General features: G+C 38.2%; 2 protein-coding genes across 2 annotated transcripts; one reads left to right on the forward strand and one right to left on the reverse strand.

The window, feature by feature from the left end:
* Positions 1–35: 35 nt before the first annotated feature.
* On the forward strand, positions 36–8,284 carry LOC142973562 (uncharacterized). Its single transcript, XM_076115394.1, has 9 exons — positions 36–253; positions 3,995–4,129; positions 4,640–4,783; positions 5,091–5,311; positions 5,545–6,084; positions 6,188–6,529; positions 6,641–6,881; positions 6,964–7,263; positions 7,440–8,284. The coding sequence occupies exons 2-9, from the start codon at positions 4,009–4,011 to the stop codon at positions 7,772–7,774; spliced, it is 2,244 nt and encodes a 747-aa protein (XP_075971509.1). The 5' UTR covers positions 36–253; positions 3,995–4,008; the 3' UTR covers positions 7,775–8,284.
* A 190-nt stretch (positions 8,285–8,474) lies between these two features.
* Dis3 (exosome complex exonuclease RRP44-like protein Dis3) lies at positions 8,475–20,824 on the reverse strand. Its single transcript, XM_076115395.1, has 15 exons — positions 20,590–20,824; positions 20,192–20,520; positions 19,618–19,814; positions 19,070–19,296; positions 18,262–18,544; positions 17,639–17,809; positions 17,140–17,255; positions 16,672–16,927; positions 16,099–16,223; positions 15,615–15,782; positions 12,290–12,496; positions 11,657–11,877; positions 9,959–10,127; positions 9,330–9,470; positions 8,475–8,770 (listed from the first exon to the last, which is right to left on the reverse strand). The coding sequence occupies exons 1-15, from the start codon at positions 20,641–20,643 to the stop codon at positions 8,498–8,500; spliced, it is 2,937 nt and encodes a 978-aa protein (XP_075971510.1). The 5' UTR covers positions 20,644–20,824; the 3' UTR covers positions 8,475–8,497.
* Positions 20,825–22,050: the final 1,226 nt, after the last annotated feature.

Consider the following 22,050-nt stretch of genomic DNA (forward strand, 5'->3'; position numbering starts at 1 on the left):
TTAGTGTTTACATTTGGACCTTGGACGAGTATTTGATAAGCGCGGGAATCACGTCTTGTCGCGGCGGCGCGAGGCAAGTGCTGTGATGCAAGCGGCGGCTCGCGACTTCGCGCCGGAGTCTCTCGCCGCCTTGCGCCTGCGCCGCACCGGTACCGCGTCCCCGCCAAACGCGTTCACATTCAAAACCACTACTACATCGATCTTCAACCTGCAACTTCACCACTTGATGACTCGACGCTGACCAATATAAAAGGTGGGAGCTTTTCTTTTTTTACATCATTACATCTCTACATTTTAAAAGAATCGGTTATTTGTTAAAAACTTTCGAATTTCTGTTTGAAAATTAATTTTATAGTTCATATATTATTCCTTAAAAATAAAAAAGTCACCATGTCAAAGGAAATAAATAGGTTATCAGTGAAATATCGGCTGGGTGGTATGTCAGTCATTGGGTTAATGTTCCATATTGCGAAATCAGTGAAGACCTTAACATTATTAATTTTATCAGTTCTATAAATGTGTGAATAAAATTATTCAAATTTGTCAAAAGCCGACGTTTCAAACCCCTACTTAATTATTTAACAATTAGTAATTGTATCAGAACTTTTCGTTGAATCGACTCTACATGATGTTTTCTTCGGTGCATAGTGTTATATTATATTAGATATTGATATTACACATTAGTAATGACAAAGGATAGTTGATAATACGTATCGCATGCAATAGGGTCACAACAGATAGTGGCGAGTCAAGACGCCTGGACGTCCGACTTCAATCAATATTTACGCAAATGTGGCGGGTATTTTACGAAGGTTCACATAGGATCAGTGAAATTAACAATATGTTTTTGTTTTGAACATCAATAATATGATATATGATTAATACCTATTGTTGTTATATCCGCGATTAAAGGTCACTTGGATCCAGAACACATCAATATTTGTATGATAGTTAAACATTAGGTAGCCGATAACCACCCAAGTGTACCAAAATGACAACTAACTTATGTAAAAAAATTATTTTTGCACGCGATCTTTATTTTACTTCAGATAGACTATAAACAAAAAATTAAGAAATACTTAATTGATATATCTAACAAAATCATCAAGTTTATAATTATATTCTTGGAAATGTATTAAGGAGAATGCAAATATTTTGCATAAAAACGGTTCTCTCAAAGCAATTAAAAAAACAAAACAAGTCATACAATGGTTTTGTTATGAATACAGCGTTAATTATTTTAAAAATACTTAAAACAATCAGCCATCGGCAGACTCTACCAAAACAAGGAATTTTATTGTGCTGAGAAAAATACGTAGGTACCAACTAAATCTTTTATAGAATTACTTGAATATAATTTTGACACAAATAGGATGTTTACTTAGGTTATAGATTTAACAGCTCTTAGTAACAAAAAGAATACCTCAACGCGCCAAAACAATTAAAGCCTAAAGCCTAAATTATTATTATCAAAGATTAGGATAAAACATAACTCCCTAATCTTGGCCGTTGACCTTTAGTTTAATAATTATAGACTGATAATACACATACCTACAAACACGTAGATATTTATAAACAACAACAGATTACGTAAACTAGTAAAAGTACATCATTAACATACACTTTCGCTTAAACTAAACAAGACCGAAATACAAAGAGTTAATTCGTTGGCAATTATTTATGAAAGTAATTCAAGTTCCATATGCCGGCCATGCCAAAGGCTGTTTTATCATCTTACTAGCTGACCAGCGCAACTTCGCTTGCGTCACAGAAGCGAGAATTGGTCATAATATTCCCCGTTTTTGAAACGTTTTTCGTTGCAACTCCGCCCCTTACGTTTGTAGCATAATGTTGTATAGCCTTCCTCGATAAGCAGGCTATCCAAAAGGAAAAGAATTTTCAATTTGCACCAGCTTTTCCTGAGATAAGCGCGTTCAAACAAACAAACTCTACAATTTTATAATATTGGTATAGATTTGAGGTTTTGTGAATGAAAATAACCTTTCTCCGTAATGAGAGACGGGTGAAAGTGAACGTTGTGATACCGGTGTCATATCTCAGTTAGCCACGAACGACGGTCAACAAGGCGTGCTCGGTCTCGCATTAATGTTATAAAGTTTCTACATGTAGGTATCTATTTGCGTACATTTAGAAATCTATAATTTATTGTGTTTTTTCATGATACTTAATTGTTCTGTTTTCTAGGTTCATAATAAGATCAAATAATGAATTTCCATCATAAAAACAGCATAAATCGGCCTCAAAAATCAATCTCCAGAAACAGATGATTTTCATATCGACATAGAAAACAAGAGGTTTATTGGCTATACCATCCAAAGCAAAAAGCAAAGGGAAACGAAAGGAGGCAGGAAATTAACATTGCTTTTTTGATAAAAAATGTAGCGTTATGTTAAAAGTGGAGTACTTAAACCTTGTGTCAATGTCAATAGAAAGATTTTAGGTACACCTAATGAGTGAAAAGTGAGAATGAGATACCCGATAAAAAATTAACATTATTTGAATCTAATTTACCCACTTATCTGCACAAGGCCGGCCAAAATATAGTTACTCTTCTATTTACTATATCGTAGGCATTCATACTTAGCCAAGTTAACGTAAATAAACTACAAGTACTTAACCGTTTACAATTGATCGTTTCGTAACGACGACACAGGCTAATAATTTCATACGATTTCACACCAATACAATCGCTATAATGTATTTACTAAGAAATCCACCCGAATTTCATTGAATTGTATGCATCTAGGTTATCAGTTAAATTACAAAGGTCGGCAAATTGCACTATAGTATGTAATAATACCCGATATAAATTCTTTACTACTCTCATACAAAAAATTAAACAATATAATCTACATCCTTATTTAATAAAATTATAATATTGTTTATAAATACGTATTATTGCAGTCATCTTGCTAAATTATCGATTCAATGCATAAAACGATCTTATCATAGAGTTTAGAAACAAATCATCGGACCGTAACGGACCATAAACCTTCACGTTTTGTACACAAGTTAAACACGCACGTACTTAAATATAAACATAACATATAAATAGGAATTACCGATACATAACTGAGACATATATCAATTGTAATTTAAAGAACGGAGAGAAATTAATCTCCAAAACATTTACTAGATGTAACTAGTCTCTTTTCAGATCGACTAATCCTACTAATATTAGGTATAGGTACTAATATTGAATGCGAAACTTTGTGAGCATGGATATATTGATGTATGTTTCTTACGAAAACACTAGAACGGAACGGAACTAGACAGATTTTGATGGAATTTGGTACACTGATAGCCTATAAGCTGGATTATAAGCTATCAGTGTACCAAATTTTATTATACTTGTAGTAAATTTAAGTTCTAGTAACACATAGTACCTCATCCTGGGGTCTTTTCACGCAGAGGAAGTCGCGGACAGAAACTAGTAGATAAATATTTGCAAATCTCTTTTCAATTTGTACACTAGATTCTAGACATACTAATACGACGTCATACATCATACTTGTGTATCGAGTTGCTAAATTGAAGAGCAATTTCATTGCTGTAATTTATCATGCAAAGAGCTACTCATATACGATTGATAATATTGCTAAAATACTTCCAGGAAAATATATAAGTATGCGTTTTAAAAGGCACGTAGAGTTAAGTGTGTAATTTTGACAGTAATTATCATACCAAACAAAAGAAAAAATTGCTTCTTAATAATATTTTGTTGGAAGTGTATACGACTGCTATTCACGAGGTCTCAGGTTCGATACCAAGATCCGGCAAAGAAATTTTGGTCTTTTTCTTTTTTATATTACGTTAAGTAGCTCGGAGTTTGATAAAGTGCCCGGCAAATGGCAATAGGCTTACGTCCTATTACATGAAACTAACATTCAACATCAAAACGATGTATTTCATACACCTCATCCTACAGCTTCGGTTATAACAAATGTGATATGATGTATGTATGTATTTCCAGGTAAGGGGTGCTACATGTGCGCGATGAGCACCGCGCGCAAGGGTGTGCGCTCGCGCATCGCCGACGAGATCTACACATACTGTGCCTTCTGCGTCGCTGTCTCCGCGCTACCTGTTCTGGCCGTCTCTTATGTCGGTAAGTTCAAGAAGCATGAATAACATATGGTTCAAAACAACCGAGGAAGTCATTGCTCCCACAGCGTATTGAAAATTACGCTACATACTCAGGCGTCCTTAAATTAAAATAAAAAATCGATTTTTCTGTAGCCTGATTCTCTCTCTCTCTCTGAAGTTTGACATTTGAGATGTACTGCCAAAACAGTTCGTACGACGCCCGTTAGAGGCGCTGATCAGATTTTCATACAAAGATTCTAGATAGCCATCCTCTAGCCGCTTGACAATAGTCGATAGTGGTAGAGAATCGAGCTACTGTTTAACAAACAACCAAGGCTTCTTTAGGTACTTATTTTAATGAAATATGATAAACATTTTACGTAAATAGTCACAGCCCCTAGAAATTGGATGCACATAGGTACATCGCTTATTATAAACACAATCAAAGGCTTATTGCAATTCAAAGATTTACAAGACGTTTGTGAACCACTAATTATCAAAAAATGTGCTCATTTCTTTGTTTCTTTTCCAGTGGTACGAATAAGCAGATACTTATGGCTGAAGCTACTATCCAGCAGATATCCAGACCTAGAGTTTATTCGAACGGACACAGTTCGTTCGTTACTCGACACACATAGAAACCAGGGCATTATTAATGTGCTGCTTTCGGTTAAAGGTATGTATAAATCGTTCAAGGAACCTGTAGCACGATTCCATACAGTCGGTACTTTCGAGTATCGAGAATTTGACATTTAAAGTGTACGAACCGATGATCAAGCAAAATTTTTCGGCAGCTAGACAGTAGACGGTTGTCAGTAGTCGATAGAAGTAGAGCATCGAGCTACTAAAAAGTGATTTTGATGGAGATACATTTTTGTAACTAAACCAGGTTTCCTATTAAGGACACCAATAACTATCGACCAAGAATATGTTAGCTACATTCTCTTCAAATTGATATGTTATTTTCGTATTTTACACTCCAGGCGCATTAGACGCAGAGCTTCTAAAGCAACACTTGATAGAGCACGTGGTTGAGAAACGTGACAGAAATGGCGACCTCATGTTCCCCAGAATAAGACACCAGTTGGTCTCATCCTGGGGCAACTACGCCTGGGACGCTAATGTACCCTTCCGAATCGAGAACCATTTCGTCGTCACAAATGCTGTCTACCGCGGCCGACCAGTTGGAGAAAACAATATACAGGTGTGTACAAAGTAAATAATTACTTCATTAAATTGTGATAACGTTTGGAAAGACCATTCGGTCAAATTTTAGTCGGCAGAAAGTCAGCAAATCCTGCAAAAATACGTACTTCCTAAACAAACAATCGACTGCTTCAAAAATTACTCTCACCCTTAATATTTTTCAAATTCAGTTAAGATTTACGTTTATTTTAAGGTAAACTGTGAAACTCACTATCTGTATTTCTTTCATAGGAATACGTGAGCGACATAGTATCAAAATATTTCCCTAGCGACCAACCACCATGGCAGTACATCGTTATACCCTGCATTTCAACGGAGCCGAAATACTATGTATTAGTTCGCGTGCACCATCTCTTACTGACTGGCAAAAAATCTTTAAACATTGGCGACTTTCTACTAATGGAGCAATTGAATCCAAGCGACAGGATGACGACACAGACTGAATACACGCAACAAAGCCCTTTGACAAAATTGTTCCCGACTCCATCAGCTATTCCAGAACTATGGGGGAAACTGAACGAGAATTTATCAAACGCATGGAACGAGTTTGTATCAGAATATGACCCAGTAGAAAGTCCTCGAGCTCTAAAGACTTTGCCTGGAGCATTTCACGTCGCTGGATTAGTGCTAATATCAGCTGTTAGTGCACTCAGAGAGCTAAATAAGAGATCCAATGGAAGGGAGAGTACTTCAGAAGTTTCAGTTACCGCGTTCAGCTTTTTAACAGCCGTCCAACGTGAATGTAAAAGGAGAAATTTAACGTTGCCGAAGGTAGCTATGACCACTATATTATTCCGTCTACAAAAGTAGCAACATTCATTTTAATAGTCTTTACTCTGAATCGAATACTGCTTAAATCTTATCTTCTTTTCAGATAGCTCTATCACCACTCGTAACAGCAGACCCACGCAAATGGCCAGGATTGATGTTCGGAGCCGCATTTTCCTCACTGAAACTATTCGTTAAACTGCCCATTCGCGCTCGTAACGAACTCATAGCGTTGAATGAACTACGAACGTACGGCCACGCACGACACCCTGACACGTTGACTTGGAAATACGCCGAACTGGGTCAGCTGTGTGTCGCGGCGTTAAACGAAGTGGCCGGAGGCCTGATCGAGACGTACAGAGCACCGGCCAGATTGTGGACGGAGACTGTCGGTGCCGACGACGGGAAGAGGCACTTGCTGCAGACGGTATCTTTATGCGGACGAAAGGTATCACTGATTCATTTTTTAACTCGAAAGGACGAACACCGTGATCGAGCAGAAGCGAAGTAAATTTATGGGTACATAATAGTTAATTTGAGTTAAATCGTCTATTTCCAGGTGACGGCGTGGTCTCGTCCGGTGTCTCGGGCGGGGATAGAACGCGCCGCGCGCGCCTTGGCCGTGTCGTCGACGGACATCGCGCTGTACGCGGCGACCGAGTCCGTGCGCGCCCTGTTCGAGCACTCCCACTGCGACCCTCCCAACTACGTGCTCGCTACAGCGCGCGCCGCGCCCGACGACTTCCTCTTCACTTTCGCAGAAGGAAACGGGAAGAGCTACAAGAAGTCTCAAACCGGAGGTGACGATAAATATACGTAGCGATCGATACCGATGTTTCGGATCGAAATCACAATTAACGCTTAACGTCGATATCGGCGCAGGTATGGTGTGCCTGCGGCTGGGCCTGGGCGCGAGCCCGCGGCGCGTGGCGGCGAGCGTGCAGCGCGCGTGCGCGCGGCAGCGTGCGCTGGCGGCGGGCGCGGCGGCGCAGGCGCGCGCGGGCGCCGTGAGCCGCGCGCTGCCGTCCACGCTGCTGCGCGTGGCGCTCAACGTGCTGTCGCGGCGCTACGCGCTGTCCTACGCGGAGATCGACGCGCCACCCGTCGCCCGCCCGCGCCGCGCGCTTTGGGGACAGGACGTCGACGCCGTCGTGTACTGGCGACCCTCGCAAGCTAATATCAGTGAGTGACTACTCCTTTTTCCGACAGATTTCGACTTGCCGCCGAGTTGTGTTGATTTCTGTTGATTACTGAACTTAGACTTCCCACCCGCTTCCTTTGTATCGTCCGACAGAGCGTATCAGATATATTGAGAAAAACTTTATCTATCTTTATCTGAGCCCTCGTTTTCCTTTCAGGTCTGTCGCTAACGGTGATCCAGTACGCGGACACGGTGCGGCTAGCGGTCATGGCGGACGCCCGCCTTGTGCCTTCCCACACGATCCCTGCGGCGCGGTGGCCGGTCGTTATCGAGCAATTGGTCGGCAAGATCGATCAGGAGATCGCTAAGATCACGGCTCAAGCCCACTTGGCCGCGGGGACGATACCGCAGATCGTAACGACGCCCGAAACTAGTAGTAATGATGTAGAAGACGTTCAGGAGAGAGAAGTAGATACGGATATGCTTCGACCGCCGCAGACGACCGCAGTCAGCCCCCCACCCATGCGTAGACAGACCACGCATCATAAGTAACCAGTAGCCACTAAATTAACGAAAGAAAGACGGTGTTTTTGCACTAAATCTCCGGAAAATGGTATATGAAAAGTACATGCCGGTAGAGTGGGAATACCTCAATTAACAGACGAAATCGCCTTACTTCCCTAAAAACATATTCTGCCCTCTAAAATGTAGCCTTATATTCGCATTTTGGTTCAGTAAAAGCTATATTCATGGTGATTTTCAACGTTTTGTAAGGTGTAAAGAAGACAGTGGTGTACGAAGACGGCCTCAAAATGACTGCTATATTTTTAAGTGTGTTAAAGTTTGGTATACTCGTACTTATGTACATAAGGAATATTTGATATTGTAGTTATACTTTGTTATCGAATGTTACAAACTGTGATGGTGTTTATATCAATAAAATTATTGTTAACATTATTTATACTTTGAATAAACAAACTCGAAGAACCAAATAATTATAATTATTAACTACATTTACTGTCGTAGTAATAAACAGCGTGTATGCTATGATAAGTAATACAATGTTTTGTCTTTTTCATTCATTTAAAATTGATTGAAAGTGATAAAACACAACACACAAATACCCATTATTAAACTTTAAAAGTCTTCTGCGTATAGAAATATTGACGTATAGACGTCACAAGTATTGAACATTTTGCGTTAAGAACAGAACAGGAAGTCTACTCAACTAACAAAATAAAACTACACTACGTATAACACAATACATTTATTACATTACTTCTTTCTAGATTTCTTTTTGCTACTCTTACCTACGGGTTCTTCTTTTCTCTTCTTCTCACTTGGTGTTACCTCTGTCTTCTTGGCTATCGCCACATCTACATCCATTTTATCCAGTTCTTCTGGTACTACACTGAATCCAGGGATATGTGGCTTTACCAGTTGGAAAACCAGTTTCCTTCGTTGTAAATTTGTACTGTCGAGCGTCAACCGAATGACTAGCTCGTCGAATGTACGCAGTTTTATGTCACCGCATACTTGGGCATGCTCCTGTTGATAAAAAGGATATTTGCAATTGACGGGAAACACCTTTGAGAACAGTAATATCTTCCTAAAGTTTATTCAATCATAGTGGATAGATTACAAATTTAATCAATGCTTTTGTATGGAAGCTTATTCAAACTGTGTCCACAGAGACATGATATAAACAATAAATTCCAAAATTCTAGGCTATTTTTGTCGAGAATGGTAGTCGGAACTGATACCTCTTCGTGGTGGTCGCATTCAATAGAAGTACGCTCAGACGTTTAATTAGAAATATTGAGACAACGCGTAAGAGCTAAGTGTAAGTTGTTAAGTAAAGTACGATAACTTAATAGAGAGTCTTGACATACAAAATTTATCTAGATTACATATAACAAAATATAATTCATAATTTTGTGTATTTCAAATGAAAAGTAACTGTATCAAATAGGTTACCGTGATACTGCATACAACTAAGGATCAAGAGTGGTCTAAATTTTGAATTCTGTAGAACTCTACTAGCTGTAAATCTTGCACACAAAGGTCTCTCTTAAGTTATCGGACTTGTACCTTTTCGTTTACATACCTCTTCATTGTACGCGAACTTGTCTTCGGGCAAGTACAGCGGTCCTTCCAAGCCGTACTTAGGTATAAGCACTTGTAGCGCGTTCCGTTTCACTACCAACACAACCGCGTTTTGTACTTCCACGCGAGTGTTGAATAATATCTGTAAAAGTAATTATTTTGTGTTGAAACTCAGTGAGTCTGTTGAGCTAACTACCCACTTTTTACAACATTTTCAAGCAAAGCTGTTATGGATGGAGAGGTTTTGATACATAGAACGAATCAAATGTAAGGGGAAGTAAGTATGTGAATGTGCGTCCGACCAGAGATAAATCAGGCGCATGGCTTTACATGCTTTCCGAGGCACGGAGGTCTACGACCTTAATTTTCTAACTCCGGGAAATCTCTGAAAATTTGAACAGAAAACTCAGAATAGACTTTTTGGCCCGACCCGGGATTTGAACCTACATGCACTGCATACACTACCGCCCGCGCCACAGTGGCAGTAAAGCCCGGTTCCCTTGCTGACTATTTCTCGGTGGGAAAACAAGTATGTAGTTTGCGCTTGCGAGTTTTACGGAGTCATTAATGGGTCCGCTCCGCTCGCAGTGGGAACCGGGCTTAAAGCAATATGGTGATAATAGCACGTACGTGTGTGTTAAGTGCGACGGAGGCCCGGCCCGCGTACTGCGCCTGGCGGTGGCGGTAGTTGAGGTTGTCGCACACGGCGTGCGCCTGGCGCGTGTCCAGCAGCGACGCGTGGGTCACGTCCACGCCCACGCACGCCGCCAGCAGCCGGTGCACCATCACGTCCGCGTAACTGTCAACATACACGGACCATATCGACAATGGAGATGAATTTGTGAACCTTAGGCAGTTGTCCCACCGCCAACGATGAACGAGTAGAACTAGAAACTATAAACGAGTTGGCGATCAGCGGGAAGCCAGTGTAGTTTCGATAGTTTTGTCGCCGCGCTAAAAGCGAGTGTGCAAGTGCGACGAGCGATTACTCGCGCCACTTGCCCGTGGTCGCTCAGTCTTGTGCAATCCTGCGCATCATGTACGTGTTTACTAACAACTTTAGCTGAAAGTTCGACACTATGGAGGCGTTTTTTTTTATAAAATGTGTCCGTCAATAATGTGTCTGAGTTCAAAAGAAACGATCAAGCGAGCGAGCATCGCTAAACGAGTATCGCTGAGCGAGTTTATTTTTGACAGCTTGTCGCTTAGCAACAAAACTAGTAAAGCGAGTCGTCGCCGGCAGTGTGAACAGTCAGCGATCAATTATTTGTATATGCATCTCTTTTATTTACACGGAATATTATATCTATTGTACGTTTCTTGAGCGAGAAAATAGTCGATAGTTAATAGTTTAATCGCCGTTGGTGGGACAACTGTCTAAGGCACTTGTCCCACCGCCAACGATGAACGAGTAACGAGTAGAGCTAGAATTGGAAACGAGTTGGCGAGCAGCGGGGAGTGAGTGCGTAGTTGCGGTAGTTGTGTAGCTCTGCTACAAACGAGTGTGCGAGTGAGGCGAGCGATTACTCGCATCACTGTCATCATCGTAGAGAAATGACAGCTGGTTGCTCTCTCGACGTGTGTTCTAATCGCGCGAGTATCGCTGAGCGATTGTTATCTTTCATGGTTCTGGTCGCTTAGCAGCAGACGAGTGAAGAGAGTGCTCGCCGTCAGCGTGAACAGTCAGCGATCAACTATTTGTATATGTGTCTCTTTTGTTTACACGGAATGTTATATCAATTGTACGTTTCTTGAGCGAGAAAATAGTCGATAGTTAATAGTTTAATCGCCGTTGGTGGGACAACTGTCTTAAGGATGTCTTAAACACAACTCATCTGATATTAATAAAATCAGATCACCCAATAAAAATATACTGGTAATTTAATAGTAATTTTCTTGAAATGGTTTCAAGAGCGACATTAAAACTAAGTATGTTAACTATAGTTCAAAGAATTAGTAGGCCGCCTAATGCCAGGTGCGAAAGGAGCGAAGAATTAAAAGATTAATAATGATGAACTTGGTGACTTACGCACTCGAGCAATTGTATAGGCATACCCCTACATCTTAACTAAATTGTTGAATTACAACAATGGAACTCTCAACGATTAACAATAATAAATAAGATAGCAGAATTTTCTTGAAGAAAGCTTAAATACTTCCTTTAACTAAAAAATATTAATAATTTCAAAAACACTTTTATCGACCGATCAGCATAAAACACATCAAACTAAACGTTTTGACTGATAAATAAATAAATTTTGGAAACGAATATCGTATACGGACACGTGCGAGTATACGCTCAGAAAACACGTACAACTACATACTAACCGTCGTATAGGCGAAGTGAAATGCGTGTAAATGGGACACGCCAGGCCGTAATGGTAGAATTCTTCCTTAGTCACGGTACCGCTAGAGAAATACACAGCTTGCTGCATACAACGGGTGGCCATGATACGTAACATTGTGTTGAAGAACGGACGCTCCGGAATCACTGCCTTGTCTAGAGATGTCGCAAACGATTTGTTTGTAGATACGTCGATCTCGAAACCCTGTTGGAAGATTATAGCATTCTTTATTTGTTAACAATATTTACGACTAGCTGACCCCGCAAACTTTGTATCGCCTAACAGTAGATTTTTGATAAATAGATAAATAATTCGAAAATGTTTTTTATTTTTTTCTCCCTAATAAACATTCCGGTACTTCAAGGAATATTATACAAAGAGAGTGATAGCATGACCAAAGGAAATAAGGATTCATTTTTATATATACGTGACTTTGCATTCCTTCAAGAACTGCTCTAAAGAACTCTCAAGAATGCAAGGTTACATCACAATATTTTAAAATTAAGTCATTGATGTTGAAAGCCTTGGGTTCGAAGCGTCAACCACTTGCATGGTACCAACTTATACCCGTCGGCTACCATTGTGTAGTGTCAATTAGTGGTCATTTCTATAGTACCTGTTGCTTAGCAGCTTTGAGGAAGGTAGTGAAGTTGGCGGGCGGCGGCGCGGGGTGTCGCCGCAACAGCGCGCACTGCGGGAACTCGGCCGCTAGCTTCTCCGCCACACTGATGTTCGCCAGCAACATGAACTCTTCCACCATGGAATTGGTGTCCATCATCTTCTTTGCTTGCACTTCTATGGGATCGTGGGTTTCTGAATCCACCTGGAAATAACAAACCCATCAGATCCCCTCAGACTCATTTTTTAGACCAGAAGTTAATGTTTGTATAGATAAGACCAATAAAGGACTTCATAACTAATCAATCACCGGGAAAGATATCAAGGGGGTTTTTTTCTTAACATCGAAATCTCGTAGTGGATGCTTGAAAAAGTAACAAACACGCGTCGATAAAAATAAGTATTAATACATTTTTTTAGAGCATACCCAACTAGCAAAAAAGTTATATAATTAAGATATTATACAACTAACAGACCTATAAGGCTTTTATAGCAGTTTTCAATCAACTTAACAATTTTAAAGTAGTGTTTTATTCGATGCTTTAGTTATATATCATTTAAATCATATAAATGTGTCTAGTAAACGGTATCTCAATTAATTTATTGGATGTTATAAAAACGTGTCTGTTACGACATTTACACAATAAGGCTTTGAGTCGAGTTAACGTTTCAGTCAGATAATAGTTATGAGCCGCCATTTTTATTTAAATTTAGAAACTTTTATACGACAGTTAAATAATGAACTGTCTTTTAATGTTCGTGTAATTAACTATTATTAAACTATTATAAAGTTTAACATTTATGTAACTTTTAGCCTAAAGCTTTACACTTATATGACTTTAGTAAGTCATTTGATTGTTTAAACGATATTAAGTAATTTTTATACAACATAGTCGCCATTTTTTATTACATTCTTAGTTATGGATCCCGGAAAGTGGAAAAGAATAAAAGGAGGGGTGGATTTAGAAGAAAAGTAAACAAAAATTATGAATCTTTAAAGATAGCAAATACATTTACTATTAATCTGGAAAAGGCCGGGCACAGCCAAAAAGAAAGTGGCTATAATGACAGTGGTTCCGTAGTACATTTTTCAACACTAAATCTGGCAAAGGCTGGGCCCAGTCAAGATAGGAGTTGTATAATTGAAAGTAGTTCCGCTCATCTTCTTTTATCAGAAGTCACACTGAGTAGCGAGGGTAATCACTCATGCTTGACATTTTGGTGACTTCTGTCTCAGCATTTTCCAGTGAAGCAATTCCACTTCTTTTGACGACGCATTGTATTGTTGACCAGGAATCTTCGGGACGGGAAAATGGATTCTTTAATAAATCCTCTACTTTTCGTCTTGGCCAATACAAGATACCATTTTCTTCCCATTTGTCAGGCACTGCTGTTAAAACTAACTTTCCCCTTTCCACAGTTTGTACAATTTTGTAAACCATGGTACCTAATTACCTTCCTAAACATAGAAAAATATCAGGGTTATTTACTGCTATATTTACACATCGAAAAAATCAAATCAACTATAACGCATCAACTATAATATACCTACTACAAAAACAACGACGTACTATAATTTATTAGTAGGTACGATCTACTAACAATTTATATTATTAATATTGAAGTTGTTTTGAAACTACTTCTCACACCAAAAGTCAAACTAAACTAAAATCTCATTTACCTAAACACAGCGCGAAACTAAACGCGGAGAGCGAGACGGAAGAAAGGGGAATCCCTTGAGGCAGAGGGACATTTTTATTGCGCATTGACTGTCTGTCTCACAGAGTAAACGACTGACTGCCCAAATTAGTGTGATGTTTTCATTGTAATATGAATGGTCTGTCTGATGGCGGCTTGACTTTTGACAAATTAATCTAGGTACATAGTTCGGCAATTATGTAAATATAGAAATATTGAATGGAAGCCTACCTTATAATTGAATCAAATATGCAGAATAAAAAAAAAATTAACAATTGCAATAACATTCATCTTCAGGAAAATGGTCATATATGGCAAACTTCTTACAGTTTCGGCACCAAAAGAAATCATAGTTTAATAGTTGTACTATGCTTCTATTGTTATGTATGATAAAATGTGTAAATATTGTCGAACTGGTAGGATAACCACATCCATAGCACTTCAGTGATAACTTAAAATGTGTGTTATCCCATGGCCATTTTAAATGTCTTAGCAATCTTAAGTCTTTTTCAGTTAAAAACTTGTCTACGTCTAAAAACATCACCATTATATTCCTGAAATATAAACGAAAACGGTTAACTTTAGAGTTCTGTTGGAAAACAAAAAGATTTTTTATTTTCCAACAGAACTCTAATTGAAACCGTTATGGTGGACAACATAAATCAAATAAAAAACATCTATAAAATCAATAGTTACCTACATGTCGTAAAGCGGTCGCCCAATAATTAGGTGGCAATATGGCGAAATTTATTAATGACAATTTATGTATTTTATTTAATAAACAAAGTGAAATACCTATATTATGAAGGCCCATTAAAATATGAGTAGGGATGACTATATATATATTACCGAAAAAGTTAAATGCCCAAGTATCATCACCTCTCACCGCCCATCTTACACCACAATAGGCTTTCTTTACATTAAATAAATAATAACGATTTATAACGTTTGACTTACCTTTTTATGAAGTTTTCCAAAAACAAGTTGCTTTTTTGTCTAAGTTGTACTATTCGCGTAATAGAGGTTATCGTTTAACCATAACACGACTTTTATGTATAATAGTTTACATCTATACAAGGTTATAGTTACGCAGAAGTATAACTAGATACTGTTACAAAACATTTTAGTTATACTTGCAACGTCTATATGATTTTTACACAACGTAATTGACGCTGATGCGACTACAATACGACTCTTACACGATTTAAATGTTATATAAGCTGCGCCCAAAACCGCGTCATATATACATATAAAAGACTTTTATATAACCATACTGATATGACTGAAAGTTAAATCAAAACGTTATTCTACCATTTATATGACATTATTTTGCTAGTTGGGTAGGAAGGGTTAAAAGACATTGCATGCGTTTAGTGATATGTCCACGTACAAAGATAACCCTACTGGTATAGCTTAAAACTAAGTGTCAGATAAACTATCTGCTACAAATATTCTAACAGCAAATGAAAATAAATATAGAGAAAAGATTTTATTACAAGTTCATACATACTATAATGCGAAAAGACTTTTTCTCCGACCTAATATCCGGTAGAATTTACTGTGCGTAAAGGTCTTTAAGTGTTAAAGCATTACATATTATTATATTAAAACAAATTTACACTTACTTCAAAGCGTATCTCGGGTGATGCCAGTAACAAGGCGCCGTTCTCAATACGTCTCTTCTTTAGTTTCTTAGCGAGCGAGTTGAGTATTCGCAGTGAGGATACAATGGCGTCACTGCGAGTGCTGTCTATCGCTATCTGAGCTTCTTCGTATGTCATGGCGGCAGCAGACTAAAGAGTTACCACATTTTTATATAATTAGAGTAAATAAAGTGCTATTGGCTTTAATAAGTTATTGGTTACAAGAAAAGAAGCATAGGTCTACTAATAAACCTTAAAAAAACCGACTTCAAGGAAGAAATAACTAATAATAATGCGCATTTTTTGCGGAGCATTTGCTTTCGCTGAAGATTTGGAAACCTCCTCCTTTTTTGAAATCCGATTACAATTACTACATATAATAACGTTATAAAAATTATTCTAAATGAAGTTTCTGTCTATTTAAAGCTAATAAAATATAATGTTTAAAGTTAAAATAAAAACTTACTTTAATCACACTCTTGTGAAACTTAGTTGTGAGCACATTAGCGTTATCATCGATCTCCCACACGCATGAGAATGCTAGCCGCTCCTCACCACCACGCAACGAACACAAGTTGGAACTGAGCAGATCTGTTACAACAACGTAAACATTTCATCATACACCTTTCTATCACTGCTGACGGGTCGACCAGTGTTATTGGTCTTTCCTAATTAATAGCAGAATATTTCTCAAGAGTAGCCCGGCGTTTGGTAACGTGCCCGGTAAAAGGCAAACAGACGCACTCCCTATTACATAAGACTAAGATTTAAAGGCGAACCGTGGCCTTGTGTGTGTATTCGATATACCTCTGCCTACAACTTTAAGCGTAATATTATCTATGTACTATTTTTATGATCAGAAGACAATCTCTCGGGAATATTCTAGTTATCGGACGGCAAGCAAGCATGGCCCATTTATTGAGGAAAACTAAAGGCAGTCTAATATTACGCTATGACTAATAAGAGTGGAGCTGAAAACTAAAGTCCAGGCGGATAAAGTCGGAACAGGTCATAGATAAAAATAAAATTTAAAACAAACCTGGAACCATATCGATTCTTCTATCCACTAAATAAACGGTAGTGCTTCTATTAGCGGCCTCCTTGTCTATCGCGGTGTTAGGTCTCACGAAGTGCGTGACGTCAGCAATATGGACGCCCACCTGGTATTTCTTCAAACCGTCGGCTGTAGCGCCCGGTATCTCTTTAGCGTGTAGCGCATCGTCAATGTCCGTACAACCGGGTGGATCTACTGAACAAATGCATTCGGAGCGGAGATCCACGCGTTTCTTTATTTCCTAGAATCAATAACAAATTATCAATACAGGGGGCATGGTGGTTGTAGTTTCCGATAAATGGCAATAGACTCACATCCTGTTACATGGGACTAAACTTGTTAATGATTCAACGTGGGTGTATTTCATACACCGTTGCCTAAACCTTCAGATATAACATGTGCGATCATATGAAAGTACCATGTACTCGTATATAAGTCAGAATAAACAATTACCTCTTCGGGAATAGTCCAGTCATCGGGCGGCAAGCAAGCAAGCACGGCCTCGCTGAACCGAGCGTGTGGAACGTCATGCTCTAACAATATCACTTCGTTTTCGGCATCCTTATCACCTGCGAACATTGTTTATAAAATATTAAACACACTATACTTGGACACTAATATATAGTAGGCCGCCGTAACCTGATGTCAGTTAGGTGGACATCATTTACATTAACAGACTCCTCTATGTGAAGGGAACGTAGTCATAAGTAATCGCTTCATAAAAGTTATTTAAGCTTAAAAATATAGACGCAAAGTAATATCTGCCTGCGCGGTGCACTGGTTATGGTCGCCAAATAGTAGTGCGATCCTGAAATAGTTGTTTTGGGTTTGGTTGTGATTTCTCTCCGTTGTTTGTATGTTTCTAAGAGTCCCCGCGACACTTGAGCATCTCTTAGTGCGGGAGAAGATTTTTTAAAGAAATAATAAATGTAAGTATATAAGTAACAATTACCTATAGGGCCGAGTGCCCTAACGAAGTGTCCAAGCGGGTACCGACTGTTCCTCGGCCATGAGTCGAGCGCAACTAGTATACGCTGTGACGCAAGGGCTTCGCTCTGACGCGTCTCGATGCGAACGCGCGGTATGCACTTCTCGGCCGGAGAGAAGAGATGACGGGTCCCTCCTAGGAAACAGAGCAATGAATTATATAAAAATAATTTTAAAGCGAGACGATCTCATAACAATGTATATAGTAGACTGCAGTGTAAAATGTTAGAATATATTATTTCTTTTAATATAATAGCAGATGACGTGTAAGACATCGGGGAATCCCAGGATAAAACTGATGATAAGCAACAGATTTAGTTCTTCATTAAAGTATACATTTAAGACTAATGATAGTTTCACATCTTACAGCTAATGTAGGATATAGATAAAACACCCAATATATAAATTTACAACAAATGTATAAAAAAGAATGTGAAATTCCTCCTGATAAACTATCTGATAGTTTTTCAGAAGTGTCAAAACAGGTCATAAAACTGCCTTTCCCAAAATTATGTTATGCTTCAACCCTATCTCAGAGTTATAAAGAAAAGACTACAGTATTAAAATATATACTCTAATCAAGCTTACCTACAAACTTGCTCGGCTCTAGAATACCACAATACTGCCTCCATTTTCTTCTAATAATGCCCACAACTTTCCCAGTGGGTGTAATCTCCTCATCACCCTTAGCAGCAGGTTTAGCAGTCTTCAGAAGAACAGCTTCTTCTTCAAGGTGATCACCAGGATCATCAGCTTTGTCCTCTAAGACAATATCACTTGGCCTTCTCCATTCCTCTTCAGGAAATATTTCAATGGCAACGATGTCTCCGTCAACTGCTCTGTTTATACCGATGTGGCCTTGCAGTAAAATCTGTTTGTATAATTTACAATAATGTTCATATAAATATGTCTTTAGCAGAAGGTAAGCTTAGAGACAAGAAGATAATAATCAGATAAGGGCTATCTAATGTCCAAATCCAACTATTACTATAGGTGCTCTTTTAATTAGTACTATGTTAATTCAATCAACTGAAACTGCCCTAAGATCAATAATAATGTGCAATGAGTTTACACTATAACAATAACATGACACCTAGTATCTAAACTATCACAATACTATGGAATTATTGTCAATCCTTCCACCCGGTCATCAAAGGAAAGTCTAAATTGCAGTATGACAGACAAGATTCTATTAACAAGTGTTTTTAACCTGTGGTCCCAGCAAATGTAAGAGGATCAGTGGTCTTGTACTTTAAGCAACATTGATTTTTAGTAAGCCTAAGAATAAATAGGAGACATATTTTTGGCTATTCAGGTTTAATTTCCTAGTGATTCACAGACTAGAAAAGTTAAGAAACGGCACTATAGCAATCTTAAACCAAATAACTATACTTACAGGCTTCTCATATCCCTGTACAGTAACAGTACCCTCAAGGAAATTGAACCTTGAAGCATGAAAAGCTCCTTGATGTAGTTTCCCACTTCTAATGCCCGCATGGACTTGGGTGGGAGTCAAGTGCGCTGGATACAAGGCATCTTTAGAACAACTCTCTGGCATCACATTCTTGGACAACTTATCCGTGAGTCCAACAAAACCAGTTACGTTTTCAATGTAGTCTTTTACTGCAAATGAAAATACAATAGTACGTTTTCTGGAATGTAGTATATAAAACTACATTACCCATATAATTCATAATATTGTGGCTTATAGAAACTCTTATATCTATGGCTTAGCTTGTATCATAGGATTACCCAGGGTGAAAAGTATCCTATGCTATCAGTGTACCAAAATTCGTTAAAATCTATGCAGTCATTCTTTTGTGAAAGCCCAACTTTCGTAACAAACAAACATACATACATAAAACTAATATTAGTAGGCAAAAACAACAGCTGAAATTGTGAATGGAATGGAATAGGCTTATGTCTATTGCAATAACTACTTACCAGTACAACAGACAATGCCCTGTTCTTGTGCTAGTTTTCTATTGTTCTCATCATCCGTAAGTAAGACAACCCTTGGGAACTTGCCCACTGGAGTATTGATACTGAGATGAGACTCGTACCAGGCTGATGCCTTCCTAATAGCCCTGTCATTACGGTCATTCTGTTTTTCACCCGGATTCCTTTCAACGTAGGTGTCCCTACAAACATTAAAAATAGTGATTTAGTGTAGTGACTGAATTTTACAATAATATATAGTAATAGTAGTAATCATGTAAATATAAAAATGTTTAACTGCTGAGTAAGTGTCTTCTACCTTACAATGGAGGGGTGTAACCCCTCCATTGTAAAGTAGAAGACATAGACATAGACACATATTAATTACAATGGAGGGGTTACACCCCTGGGAATGGGACTTGCGGATTTAGATCTCAAAAAATGTGTTTAACTTTTTTTTGGGCATGCAAGGCTTCATTACAATGTTTTTCTCCTTCATTAGAACAAGTGATAATTATTTCTAATAACTTTGAAGAAATGGAAAATAGATCTTATTTTAAAAACTTCTGACTCTACTTACTTATGATGTTCATTGACAAAGGAAAAGAATTTCCTTTTTTTATTGTTTATGATCTCCAATAGTCTTTGGAAGATGGCACTGTTTTGATGTTTTACTTCTTCCAAGACTGTTTGAAGTATAATCACGTTGGTCAGGGCGTCCTCTTCTAATACATCCATTTGGTGCAACACTACGTTGCTGTCCAGGACCAAGTAATGAGGATAGTCAAACAGTGCACAGATCGACTCCGGTTTCTCATCCAACACAAATTCGTCATCTTTATGAGGACACGTGTTACACGCAGCCGATCCACACAACAAATCATCACGCAAGTAATGTTCCCTCACAATCTAAAAAAGAAGTATGTTTAGAACTTTGTATCAGTAAAAGTAGCAAGTGTTTATAAAACATAACCTCACTTTTAGTATGTTGCCGCGTTTTGTTTTGGTCAAAAATGTTTTTGTCGTCCACATTGTGAATATTAAGTCCGTGGCATGAGTGTGATAAATTTAAGTGCAAAGAGCTTGAAGTCTTAAATATATTTAAAATCCTAGTTTGTGTTTATCACATCACGATTCACGCGTCAGTCACAATAATATTTCTCAAATCAAAAAGGAGAAATAAAATTCATCAGCAGTTGACACTGTTGACAGCCTGATATTGACACTTGACAGGTACGTACGTCACTAGCATTTCTTGTCATTCAATAAAGAATGAGTGAACGAACGAATGATATGAACACTTTGGTAACAATAATTATTATCAAACAGTGATACTCACGTCTGTCTCACGCACAATATTATATTTAAAAAAACGGCCAAGTGCGAGTGGACAGAGCGCACAAAGGGTTCCGTACCATTATTTATAAGAATGATTTAAAAATCAAGTTTGTTGTATTTGATTGACTCCCCTTAAATGTTATTGCTTTACTGTTTTTTTTTTTAATTTATTGTAATGGCCGCAACATAAATATTTCATTTGTAAACGATGTCAGGAGTCTATCTCTTACGGCCCGTAAAATACAATCTGATGAGAGCCATATAGACATGAAAGTCTCATTAATAGGGTTCCGTTTTTACCCTTTAGCTACGTAACCCTAAAAAGTACTCCACGCTCATACTCATGCATGACCCATCGAAAAGGCTAAAATTAAACTGATGTGGTATGACTTATAAAAATGTTAATCAATCGCTTATTAAAATACTCCGAAGACGGACCTTAAATTTGAAGGACCTAGCTGCTTCGAGACAAAGCGTCTCAATAAAATATAAGGTTTATTTTTTTGTGAATTTAATGGCTGTAATGATTGAAGCAATCGCGGAACCGTTAAATAGTGACACAAGTGTACCGAAAGGCAGACATATAAATCAACTGTTTGATAGCAATGGCCTGTTTATAGTTATAAATGTATGCAATTTGTAACACAAACTACAATAATCTGAATGAATAGGTAGGTACCACAATTCATGAAAAAATAGCTGCCTATCTACATAATTTAACTTATTTATGGTTTTATTATTTTTAAGTTCCGATTAACTCAAGGAAACATTCTTACAAAGTTGACACCGTGGTTCACACCCCTTCCCTGATAAGTGTGACTGAGACATAAGCCCGTAAAATTTCATGTCAAGCTTCTAAAATGCCTTCTATACCTAAATTACTTTTTTTACTTAATATGGTATTCTTTGAGAGTCTTTGAATCCAGTAACTGACAACTTACTACATTCCACGCAAGAAACCTAAGTTATTACTTAATTTCTATGCAGTAGACAGGTATACTATGCTATGTATGTAGGTTTTTGTAAAGTGCCCCTGTTTATTTATAGTCAGCACACTGTTTGAAAAAAGAAAATAACAGTAGGGAATTTAAAAAAGGTCTC

The sequence above is a fragment of the Anticarsia gemmatalis genome, chromosome 6, assembly GCF_050436995.1.
Source record: "Anticarsia gemmatalis isolate Benzon Research Colony breed Stoneville strain chromosome 6, ilAntGemm2 primary, whole genome shotgun sequence".
NCBI classification, from domain to species: Eukaryota; Metazoa; Arthropoda; class Insecta; order Lepidoptera; family Erebidae; genus Anticarsia; species Anticarsia gemmatalis.

What these genes read in the sequence shown, in the direction of transcription:
- LOC142973562 (XM_076115394.1), top strand. Translation starts at nt 4,009, where the DNA reads ATGTGCGCGATGAGCACCGCGCGCAAGGGTGTGCGCTCGCGCATCGCC. An exon ending in TCTGGCCGTCTCTTATGTCG is followed by an intron (nt 4,130 to 4,639) that starts GTAAGTTCAAGA and finishes TTTCTTTTCCAG; the next exon opens with TGGTACGAATAAGCAGATAC. An exon ending in ACCCTCGCAAGCTAATATCA is followed by an intron (nt 7,264 to 7,439) that starts GTGAGTGACTAC and finishes TTTTCCTTTCAG; the next exon opens with GTCTGTCGCTAACGGTGATC.
- Dis3 (XM_076115395.1), bottom strand. Translation starts at nt 20,643, where the DNA reads ATGTGGACGACAAAAACATTTTTGACCAAAACAAAACGCGGCAACATA. An exon ending in TTTGTCAATGAACATCATAA is followed by an intron (nt 19,815 to 20,191) that starts GTAAGTAGAGTC and finishes TAATGTTTGTAG; the next exon opens with GGACACCTACGTTGAAAGGA. An exon ending in TTCACTTCGCCTATACGACG is followed by an intron (nt 10,128 to 11,656) that starts GTTAGTATGTAG and finishes GTATGTTGACAG; the next exon opens with TTACGCGGACGTGATGGTGC.